General features: G+C 37.8%; 1 protein-coding gene across 7 annotated transcripts in view; it reads right to left on the minus strand.

Moving 5' to 3' along the window:
- Window positions 1–12,526, minus strand: part of FRYL (FRY like transcription coactivator) — a 258,580-nt gene that overhangs the window by 77,796 nt on the left and 168,258 nt on the right. For all 7 annotated transcript variants that reach the window (XM_041724310.1, XM_041724312.1, XM_041724307.1 and 4 more), the window contains 7 exons: window positions 11,021–11,206; window positions 10,657–10,743; window positions 9,090–9,358; window positions 8,065–8,260; window positions 7,083–7,207; window positions 4,544–4,601; window positions 1,695–1,786 (listed from right to left, as the gene is read on the minus strand). In XM_041724310.1, the coding sequence (XP_041580244.1) occupies window positions 1,695–1,786; window positions 4,544–4,601; window positions 7,083–7,207; window positions 8,065–8,260; window positions 9,090–9,358; window positions 10,657–10,743; window positions 11,021–11,206 (1,013 nt within the window). The remainder of the gene's footprint in view (window positions 1–1,694; window positions 1,787–4,543; window positions 4,602–7,082; window positions 7,208–8,064; window positions 8,261–9,089; window positions 9,359–10,656; window positions 10,744–11,020; window positions 11,207–12,526) is intronic.

Consider the following 12,526-nt stretch of genomic DNA (forward strand, 5'->3'; position numbering starts at 1 on the left):
CAATGTGGGATTCGATCCCTGGTCTCCAGGATCACGCCCTGGGCCAAAGGCAAGCGCCAAACCGCTGTGCCACCCAGGGATCCCAATATATGACTTTTATAAGCAAAAATAATTTTTAGTAGTTGAGGCCATGAAAACAAGAGTAAGTACAGTGGTACTACAGTATATTAAAAATATCAGTCTACAACAGTAAAATATGTTGAACGAATTCATAATGAAATGTTCTCCTTCATTCTTTAAAGGAATGTTTTTAATTTCTGACTAATGATTTATTACTGGATGGGAAACCAATTTAATAGATTGCAACCTGGCTTAGAATAAAACATTCATTCATTTAAAAACTACTCATTGAATACCTCTTATGCATCAGGCATACCGGAGTAGCTGGGTGAACCCTGCATCTTGGCCTTTGGAATTTATTTTTCCCCCTTAATCGAGGAAATGAAAAGTCCATAATACTAACAGCCTTACAATATTACCTTCTCTTAAAAAAAACAAAACCAAAAGCAAGACACATAATTGTGTTCAAAACCATTACTGCTCAATAGTGACTACAGCTTTTGTAGTTAAATTTTCAATATATCAACATTCCGCAGTTCCTCCAAATAGTACCATTCAAAGATTCTTCATTCACGAACATTAAAAGCAACACAACAGAAGAAAAAAAGATACAGATATGTACTAGGTTTGATTTTTTGCATTAAGCCCAGCATGTTTCAAATTCTCTCTTCTTAACTTCCACTGTTTTATTTCCATGTAGGACCAAGAAAAAAAATGTTTCTTTTTCTCTTTCTTTTCGTTTGCTTTTCAGCTACTATAAAAGAAAAGGTAAGTCAGCGGTCTAAATTCTCTTTAATTAAAGCTCTGTTTTGAAAGCACTCGTCAAGAGCATTTGATGCTCACTGTGGAAGGTATGAGGTACATTAAGAAATAATCAAGACAGGTGCCAGAGTCACAATACTGCATTTGTTTATTAACACTCTTTTTTCCTAAGATCTCTGTTCAGTTACCTTTTTTTGGAGGTGATCAGATCTACCTCCCCACCGCTTCCCCCCACTTCTTCTATAGTCAGGCAATACAGTTACCCCTCCAAGGGAAAGAGTTATTTTCTCAATTCACAGCTGATGGGGTTTTCCTGAAGGAGCTGGTCTTAGTGTAAACATGCCTTTATTCTAGCAATAACTCCAGGTTTTATGTTCTCATTGGTGAAGGGTGGAAAGTTACAGACTATGACTTATGTTCACAGATTTCACGATTTTCCCCAACAGGAGAGATTAACAGTTGATTGGATTAATCTGCAAACCTTCTAGTGTTTAGCCTTTATGTATATGATTTTACAATCCAAAGGAAATAGATCTTTAAGATGAGGTAAGAAATTGTTGAGTCAGTCACACAAAAAAGGCTACTGTCCACTTGCTTGAGCTACTAGATTCCTACAAATATCAAAATCCCAGGAACATTATAGCCAATTTTTGCCTGAACCAGTCTAGTACTGGAGGTAGATTTTCTTCAATACAGTTTCTGGCCACGGATTAATGTACTGGATGCATCTTTGGTAAATAATGCTCAGAGCGTAGCATTTTTTTTTTTGTCATTGTTGCAAAGGCGCTTTTCTGTTTTTATATGTTTCATAAGAGAAAAAATATTATATCTAGTTCATCCCAAAGTTTTAAAAACCAAAATCCATTACTGACCTGTGACTAATGACACCAGCATCTGCCAGCAGTTCAAATATTCGTACCAGTTGTACTCGTAAAATATCTCGACGCCTGCGCCGTTTCATATTCTATTTCAAAGATAAAAAGGTAGTAAGTAAAAGTCCTTCAGAGAAGTTGATAGAAAACTTTCTGGCATAACTTGGAAAGAATAAAAGTACATATCTCTGGGCATTTAGGGCTCATCACAATTATTTTGCTTGTGCAATGTAGACTTCGAGCATTTTAGTGGCTGCTAAATCGAAGAGTTATGTGTGGAACTGTTTGAAATTAATGAGCCAAATAAAATCACATGATGCTTTATGTGGCAATACTCCTTGTGTGGGGAGAAAACAGAATCCTATAGTTACTTTACAGTTACTTTAGGTGATTTGCTAACCTGACAACTTAGAAGAACTGAAACAGCTAAGTAAACTGTTCTCACTGTATCATTAAGAATCCCTAAAATATCCCCCCAAATATAACACAAAGGACAAATAACTAAAGGGGGTATGAAGAAATCCCAAGGATTTTGCTCTGCCAACATTTTCCACTCAATAATTTTGACATAAAAACTAAATACAAAAGAAAAAAATTCTCTGATCATTACAATACGAATAAATCTGTCTTACTAAAGCCAAAATAGTAATGGTTAGCATGGGAGCCATAATATCTCTACCGGATTCAGATTCGGCTTCCAATTCCCATTGGAAGGAAAAAAAATGTTTTTCTTATTGTAGGAAGTGACAGATCTGCTGTATCACTTTCTTCTATGGTCATTATGTCACTATGATGTAATTGTCACGGTACAGAGCAACTGGAAACTTCCTTACTGGTCTTTCACTTTCAAGTCCATAATCCAATTTCCTGCCTTCTGCAAGGGGGCCAATTTGCTAATGACTAACTCATTACATTTTATTATGTCTCTTTTTAGCTCTTTATAAAGTTTATGGCAATTTGTACTGAACAGGATGGTTTTCTAAGCAAGGTTTGAGGATTTCTGCAAAGTTTTAGATGACTTGTTTCCATTTTGTCTCTACAGAAGGATTCTGAGTTAAAGCACTAAAAATAAATCTTACATTCAAGGCACATCACTGTACTTATCTATTCACTTGCTACGATGACTTCTTTCCCCTGAAATTCTGAAGTATAAATATTGCTACTTAATTTTGTTTCCAGTTCCACATCCCTCTAATGAATCATCCTGTACTGTAATCAACATACTCATTCTGAAACAAAAGTCTAATCAATTACTAAGTGGGGATACTATCACTACTCGACAGGGCTGAATTAAAGAAAGGAAGTGAAGAATGACAGATGCTGTCTTCTGCTCTTTCTAAAAGAGCAGCTACTGTCACCATGTCCTTCTGCTTTAACTCCTCTGTGACACTAACAGCAGTGATTCTCAGTCTACTACACCAGGCTCATCTAAGATGGTTTTTAAAAGACTTCTGGGCTCCATTTCAGGGATTCTCTCTCTCTCTCTCTCTCTCTCTCTTTTTTTTTTCTCCCCATTTCAGGGATTCTCATTCAATAGGCCCTAGAATCTTTAATTTTTTAAGAAGCTCCTCCAGGTAGTTCTCAGATGCCCACGCGATATGATCACCACTGGTCTACTGGATAAAGCCAAGACCAGGACAGTCTCCTGGACCGCTTTGCAACCCAATCAATCACTTTCTCCATAATATAATCTTGCACAAGAATCTGCAATGTCCAAATTCTTTTATGAAGTTTGCAAATGCTGTTTCTCTTCCTAGAATGTCTTTCTCTTGCTTGTCCACTGGGCAACACGCTTCAAATTTCACCGCAAATATTGGTGCTTCGTGTCCACTTTTTCTCCATGGACAGAGCCAGCGGCTTTCTTCTCTGCAGTCTGCAACCTCTCACCTATGATTTTATTCCGGTGAGCAGTACATTGTTGTAATTATGGTTTGCATATCTGCCTGTCCCACTAGACCTGTGGTTTCTGAAAGTGGCTCAGAACCTGACACAGATCTATGGATTTGGGGACATAGACCCGGGGTTGGCAAAATACGGCCCTCAAGCCAACCCTGGCACATGGTTGCCTAAAAAAATTTTTTTTGGAATATAGCTACACCTCTTTGTTTAGTAGTCTATGCAGACTGAGTAGTTGCAACAGAGACAGTAGGGCTTGCAAAGGTGAAAATATTTACTATCTGGCCACTTACAGAAAAGGTTTGCTGACCCAGATCTAGACACTGACTGTCCCCACTTTAGTTAGAGTAGTTTGTTTTTTTGTTTTAAAAAGATTTTATTTATTTGAGAGAGAGAGAGAGAGAACAAGCATGGGGAGCAACAGAGGGAGTGGGAGAAGCAGACTCCCCACTGAGCAGGAAGCCTGATGCAGGACTTGATCCCAGGACCCCAGGTTTACGACGTGAGCAAAAGGCAGACGCTTAACCAACTGAATCACTCAGGCTCCTCCAATTAGAGCAAGTTAATGTTTTATACAATGAATTTCTGCCTAAGATCTTCTGTGAGGAGGAAAAGAAAATATTAAAAAATTATTGAGGAGCACCTGGGTGGCTGAGTAGGTTGAGTTTCTGACTCCTGATTTTGGCTCAGGTCATGATCTCAGGGCCATGAGATTGAGCCACAGGATGGGCTCTGTGCTGGGTGCGGAGCCTCCTTAAGATTGTCTCTCTCCCTTTCCCCCTTCCCAGCCTTGTGTGCGCTCTCTTAAAAAAAAAAAAATGTTGAAAACTGCTTCAGACGATCTTTTGCATATTTATTTCTTAACTTCTAACTTTTGGTATAATGTATTGATACAGAAGGCAAATAAGTATCTGCCATATAAATATTTAATGATTGAAAACTACACAGCTTACCTCTGGCCTTCTTTCGAGTGCTTCTTTTATTATGGGGTGCAATTCCTCTATTAGTTCCCTAGAAGGAAAATTATACACATTTTTAAATTAATAGCTGAACAGATAATCTGATATGCAAATATGTAAAACTAATATAATGATGTGAAATGACGAGTGTTAACACTAATTTTACTGTTTTAAACACAATCTTTATTATTTTGGATTTATTTTATTTATTTATTTTTTTAAAGATTCTATTTATTTATTCATGAAAGACACACAGAGAGAGAGAGAGAGAGAGAGGCAGAGACACATGCAAAGGGAGAAGCAAGCTCCATGCGGGGAGCCCGATGTCGGACTCAATCCTGGGACTCCAGGATCAACCCTGGGCCGAAGGCAGGCGCTAAACTGCTGAGCCACCCAGGGATTCCCTACTTTGATTTTAAGTAACATGTGCACACTGTAGAACATTGGGAAAGCAGAAAAAAAATGGTACAGGCCACCTATTCTATTTTATTTTTTTTTTTTTAATTTTATTTATTTATGATAGTCATACAGAGAGAAAGAGAGAGAGGCAGAGACACAGGCAGAGGGAGAAGCAGGCTCCATGCGCCGGGAGCCTGATGTGGGATTCGATCCCGGGTCTCCAGGATCGCGCCCTGGGCCAAAGGCAGGCGCCAAACCGCTGCGCCACCCAGGGATCCCCCAGGCCACCTATTCTAATTTGCAGAGGCAAATACCATCAAGATTGTTATTCCATCATTTGGCAACCCACATACATCTTATATAGTTGAAATCCTACCATATATGAGATGGTACCTATTTCCCTTTAACACTAGAATAACTTCCACATGCCTTTAATTAACTCATAATACTCTATTATAGGGTAGGATACCATAATTCTTCTAAACATTTATTACTGGTTAATTAACTTTAATCTATTTTTTAAAAATGATTTTAAGTATAATCTCTACACCTAATGTGGGGCTCTAGCTCACAATCTCAAGATCAAGAGTCACATGCTTCACCAACTAAGTGAGCCAGGTGCCCCAATTTTATCTAATTTTGTTATTATAAATACTGTCTCAGTGAGCATCTTCATTTCTGATTATCTCCTTAGGATTAATTTTTTTAAATGGAATTAATGAATCAAAGGGCATCAACTTCATGAAAATGATAATTTTATCTTTGCTTATATTCTGATTTTAAATAGAAAATGTGCTCATTGTAGATGACTGGGAAAATAAAAAAGGATAATAAGAAAATGAATCTATAATTTCATCATCTATAAAACTACTGCAGATATTTAAAGTATTTGCCTCCGGATTGTTTCTATTTACAATAATTTGTTTTTTAAGAGGCCGAGATCATTTTTGTAACCCATTTTTTTCTATCAGAATAATATATTTACTTGCCATAAAAGAAACTTCTAAAACTTCACTTACGATGATGCCATCCCACAAATATAGACCTATTACAATTCACTAACCTAGTCTCTGTTGTATGTGTTATCTCAGAGATGAAACATCAAACATCACCTTAGTTCAATAGAGGACAATGTCAGAAGAACAAATAACAGGCTCAGCAGGGAATAACAAAGCAGAATCTCAGGTAAAAATGAAGGATTTGCTTTGTTAATATCAAAAAAACATCAGGATGTTTTTGATGGATGCCTGGGTGGCTCAGTGGTTGAGTGTCTGCCTTCAGCCCAGGGCGTGATCCTGGAGACCTGGGATTGAGTCCCACATCGGGCTCCCTGCATGGAGCCTGCTTCTCCCTCTGCCTGTGTCTCTGCCTCTCTCTCTGTCTGTCTCTCATGAATAAATAAAAATAAAAATCTTTTAAAAAACCCCAAAACTTCAAGGATGATATAAAATATGTATGTTAATTATTATTTTTTTACAATCTAATTCTCTTGAACAAGGAGGGGAAGAACTATAGTTTTGTTTTGTTCTTTTTTTTTTAAAGATTTTATTTATGTATTTGAGACAGTGAGTGAGACAGAATGAGAGTTAAGAGAGAGAGAGAGAGAGAGAGAGAGAGAGAGAGAGAGAGAGAACAAGCAGAGGGAGGGGCAGAGGGAGAAGCAGACTCCCCACTGGAGCAGGGAGCCTGAGGCGGGGCTGGATCCTAGGACTCTGGGATCATGACCTGAGTGGAAGGCAGACACTTAACCGACTGAGCCACCCAGGTGTCCAAAAAACTACAGTTTTAACCAAAAAGACAACACTGTAAAATAATCCCATCACTGTATAAATAAGTATAAAAATATTAAAAATGTACCCGGCATTTTATTATTTTTAGAATGCATTTATACATAGCATAAGTGATTTTTATAGTAATCCTGTGAAGAACACTGGGGAAATCTTATTTGCACAATCAAAAAAAATAAATAAATGATTAAATAAATTAAATGACCCGTTAAATGTTACATGGCTGGTTAACTGGTAAATGTCAGGACTGATATGAACTGTCCATATTCTAAGTACTCTATCACAATTTCTCTCCAGTAGTACATTTACTATTTTTGTGCATAGAGAAAACATATGAAGATAATTACCTAAAAGCTCCGGGGTTGGTCCTGCCAAGACCTAGAACAAGGGATTCTGTGATTTCCATGCTCTCAGAGCGCATCATTGGAACTATGTGCTTAAACAAGGATGAAGGGGATGGGATGCCAATAATCTGGAAAAAAAATACATTTATAGCAGCCAGTAATCATAGCACATGCAACTAAATAATTTGGCACTCATGAATATTTCATCAAGGGCAACAGATAGATGAAGTTTTAATGTGAATAGGACTTCAAAATTCACCTGTGAGGACATAATCTAAAAACATTTAGGGATCTGTCCAATGGTTCACTGAAAGTTTGTTAAGAGAATTTGGGCTCTGTGGCTCTCTGAATTTCTTACAGATATTTACCATGACATAACAGGCTGACTTCCCTCATTTGATATTCTATGTCTTTTGATCCATAAAAAGGAATTAAACAAAATTATTTCTAAGTCATTGGTGTTAAAGTAAGACACTCAGATGTTACTCAGTTTTCTAAATTTTCTTCAACCACCTCATAATATTTTGTGTCAGAGCCTGAAGACTATAGAATGGTTCTTATCAAGTATCAGATTGCATCACTACATAATTTAGGGAAATTCTACAAAGGTATTTAATTATTTAAATGATTTCTTTCAGATACTGAGAAGTGTGAGAACTATAGGAAACCAACTAAGGAAAAATGGGGATGAAAATGCCTCTAAAAATATTATGATGTATTTAATAAGCATGACTCTCTTTTCACCAAACTCTCTCTATATATAATATGTGTGTGTGTGTGTGTATGTGTGTATACACACATATATATATAAATAATTGATTCCAATCAGGAATCCATAGTAATAGAACTCCTTGAACTATTTTTATCACTAATACAAGTAATACACTTTTCAACCAAATTCCTTCATTGTCCTGGAAAAGAAATTTTAAACATTATTTTATGGTGCCATTCAGATTCAGTGGTAGACTGGGAATTCTAAACTTACTTTAGAATCAATGCTATAGCCACTATCAGGGGTAGATGCCAGCGTCTCAGGAGGAGAACACCTCACAGAACCTGTAGATGTTGAAGATGAGGTGGATGTCGCCGCACTGCAGCAAAGGAGCAGATAGTTTCTCCATAGGCCAATGTAGGAGTCACTGCTTGTGGTAGTATTTACTTTCTTAGCATTGATGGGGCTACTAGGGGGAAAAGAAGAGAAATAGGCAGATGTAAATAATACAGTGTGTTTTGAAGGTTTCTTTTAACTAAAGCTAAAGATCAGGTAAAGTCAGGAACTCAAATTCAGGTTCAAAAACTCTCTAATTATATTTAAGAGCAAGAAGAAATAAACTGTACTTCATGAGGACGTTGTCCCACACTATCACATCATCAGTTACTCCAAATCTTTACCATTATCCTCCAAATGAAAACCCAATGCCATTTTCACTAATCTCTATTGACAGGTGGCCTTCCTTATAATGTCATCCTGAAAAGTCAGGTCACTGAGCTTGGCATCTCTTCCCTTTGCATACTTCTACAAACCCACCTATATTCATATCCACACTCCTCTTTATTAATTCTTTCCTCTTTCAATAGATTCCCCAGACACATACTATGCACAAAGCACTTTGCTATGACATAAACTAACAATTCGGTGAGACTGAATTACATGAAAACGATGAAGGAATTATAAAACTACATCCTTTACATCTTTCATCTCCCTCTTTAGTACATCAATACGTTGTGGCATGTTATTTATTTGTGGAATTTCCAACCTGTGTGACTTTTTCAAATATGTACTTGTAAAAACTGACAGTCTACACATTTTTATTATTTACTTATTCATGAGAGACATAGAGAGAGAGGCAGAGACATAGGCAGAGGGAGAAGCAGGCTCCCTGAGGGGAGCCCGATGTGGGACTTGATCCCAGGACCTGGGGATAACGTCCTGAGCCGAAGGCAGATGCTCAATTGCTGAACCACCCAGGTGCCCCACATTTTAAGATTTATACTAAGAAAATAACTTACTTTATATCAACCTGTGGGGATAACGACTGGAGCCTCGTGTATGCAAACATCCAAGCATAGCTCACAGCTGTACAGCAGTGTTTGGGAAGGTTTTCCTGCTTTAAAAAACTGGAGAGACTTATAATCCATGGGTCTTGGCCTTGGGTCACATGTGCAAATATCCATATGTGTGATGGACTAATCACATCAAACTGGTGGCTGATGGGAGATGAGTTCCATTCTGCTAATGTCTGTAAATCTATTGAACTAGGGCAATACAGCAAAGTAGTCTACGTAGAGAAAAAAAACAATGGATTATCACACATTTCAGTAACTTTCAAAGTTCCACCATCTGAATTGCATTAAACTGTAAGTGGCCTATTGGTAGTTTCTAGGACCCCCCCCCGCCCCCCCGTCCAAAAAAAAACCCTCTGTTTTAGAACCCAAGATGGTTTAAGGGAGTAGTACGTTCTTGAAATTGCATAGAACTTTTTTTTTTTTTTGTACATATGTGCACATGTGTTTTTCTGGAGAGAGACTGCATAGCTTTCACTAGTCTCAAAAGGATCTATAAACCAAAAAGGTGGAGAATTCATATAGGAATATGTAACTTTCATGGGTGTACTAGAGCTGCCAAGGAAGTAGAAAATGGACCATTAACTTCATGCTGACGTGCTCAGAATAGGCATAGGCAGAAAACAGACAGGAAAATGATCTCCTCCACAGAGGTACATATTCTTAATATTTGTTCAACAATATTCTAAGCTCTTATACTGAAGAGATGAAGATTTACCTTCAGAGTAAATTATATGTCATTCGAACAACAAAAACAAATCGAGTCTTAAACTGAACAGAGGCTCAATTCACTCTCCTAGCCAACAGATATTTACAAAGCACCTGCTATGAGGCAGGCATGGTTTTAGGCACTAGAAGAGAATCATTCGTTAGTCTTTTTTCTCGTTGAAATCATAGTTAATATTCTAAACCAGAATTCTTTAAGTTGTACAGATTTATAATCATCACTTAGGTTTATACAGTCTTTTTATTATCTCCCTTGGTTATACATTAAGTTGTGAGTTACAAGAGTCAGGTGTTACAGAGAGCCCAGACACCTTGTCCATGTATTCCAAATAGGGAGAAAAAACTTCAAATAGTCAAGTTTGATAGTTACATTTATGGCCATACTGAATTTTTTTTTTTAAAGATTTATTCATTTATGATAGAGAGAGAGAGAGGCAGAGACGCAGGAGGAGGGAGAAGCAGGCTCCATGCCGGAAGCCCGATGTGGGACTCGATCCCGGGACTCCAGGATCGCGCCCTGGGCCAAAGTCAGGTGTTAAACCGCTAAGCCACCCAGGATTCCCCCCTACTGAAAACTTGATGTATGACCTTTCTAAAAAAAATCAAACCCGACTAAGAAGGCTAAGTGTTTGCTGATAAAGTATTATCTTTATCTTAAGGAGTTAATTACTTATGACTTGGGCATAAAATACTTTCCGATGCATCAAATTTATAAGGGAAATTCATACACGTATGTCTGTCTGAATTTCAAAAACAAGACTAAATAGCATGAAATCATTACAGTTACCTGATCGGCCCCAGTGAGATGTATGAAGCTCTCAAGAATGGATGGGCTCAGCCTGTCCATCACATCTATGGCTAATTCATCATCACCCTATAAAAAAGTTATCATATGTCTAAAAACACTTAGGAATGACTAAGAACAGTAGCCAAACCTAAGAAAACATTAACAAAGTTCACATTAGTACTATTTGTTACAAATAGAATTGAGGGTAGGTGGGTTAGTTTAGACCCCATGGAGAAGACTCTGTTACTTTGTTATAAAGGTAAGTTCTATCTGCATGGTAACAAGAGAAATGGGATAAGAGTGAACAACAAGATAGTTTTTAACTACTTTCATTAGATAATTAAATGATAGATCTAAATCTTACCTTAGGTATTTCCAAAAGTGCAAACAAAGCTCGTATTTCTCTAAGGACACTGACGGCTAATCTCCTAGTGGCAGGTCGACTGCTACAGAGAATGACAAGTGCAAACCCTTCAACCACATGGAATACATTGGAATACGGGCTCCTTTCCAGAGGAGGGGGGTGAGAAGCTCCATTAGCCACACCATGCTTGAAAAATAAACAGAAGTTAAAAATAAAATAATATGTGTAGACACTCCAGTACAACCATCAACAAAGAGTACAGCAAATCATATAAATTATAGCTACAGGTCTGCCTCAGCTTAAGCAATTTAAATCGTATTTAATTTATAAAAAATTTTAAAAGTATACACAGAGAAAACAAGCATTTAGTTAGCAGTCCAAATATGAATTCTGTACCGAACTTCTACCATCCTCTGGCTACTTTGTAACCTTGGAGCTGACACTGTTAATCACTCTTGGTCTAACTTTTCTTTGTGGAAAATGAGGGGATTGAATTGGACCGTCTGAACTCAAAGTGTAGACCAGCAGTATGGCATCACCTAGGTGCTTGTAGAAAACAGAGACTTTTCAGGCCCCTGGTGATTTCTTTTTTCTTTTCTTTCTTTTCTTTTCTTTTCTTTTCTTTTCTTTTTCTTTCTTTCTTTCTTTCTTTCTCTTTCTTTCTTTTCTTTCTCTTTCTTTCTTTCTTTCTTTCTTTCTCTCTTTCTCTCTTTCAGATTTAATTTATTTGTTTGGTGGGGGGGATGTGGGCAGGGGGTGGGTGGCCAGGGAAGGACAAGCAGACTCCCTGCCCGGCAAGGAGCCCGACTTGGGACTCAATGCCAGGACCCCGAGATCATGACTTGAGCAAAGTCAGACACTTAACCAGCTAAGCCACCCAGACACCAAGGCCCATGTTGATTTCTATGCTCACTGAAGGTTGAGAAGCTGGACAACTTAGATGATCCAGTTCTAAAATTCCAAGGTTCTAGGACAATATATTATCTTAATCAATAATCTGAGCACCTAGTAAAGAGCCATACCAACTGTATATGCGAGGTAGGAACTAGTGCCATGGATAAAACAATCAAATAACTCAAATGGAATTCTACCAAAAATTATTATATCAGCTTTAAATATATTGGAAACAGCCTAAATGTAAGCTAGCATTGCCACTACTCTCTGTGTTCATTCAAAACTAATTGTTACTAAAAAAAAAGGGGGTGTGTGTGACTGGGTGGTTCAGCAGTTGAGCGTCTGCCTTCAGCTCAGGTTGTGATCCTGGAGTCCCAGGACCGAGTCCCACATCGGGCTCCCTGCATGGAGGGAGCTTCTACCCTGCTTCCAGGGAGCATCGGGCATGCTGCATGGAGACTGCTTCTCTCTCTGCCTATGTCTCTGCCTCTCTCTGTCTCTCTCATGAATAAATAAATAAAATCTTAAAAAAAAAATAAACTAATTGTTACCAAAGGAAGGTTGGAAAGGTTGGACACACAAACACTATGTTTAATATCTGAACTGCACGAA

This window comes from Vulpes lagopus, chromosome 12 (genome assembly GCF_018345385.1).
Source record: "Vulpes lagopus strain Blue_001 chromosome 12, ASM1834538v1, whole genome shotgun sequence".
NCBI lineage: Eukaryota > Metazoa > Chordata > Mammalia > Carnivora > Canidae > Vulpes > Vulpes lagopus.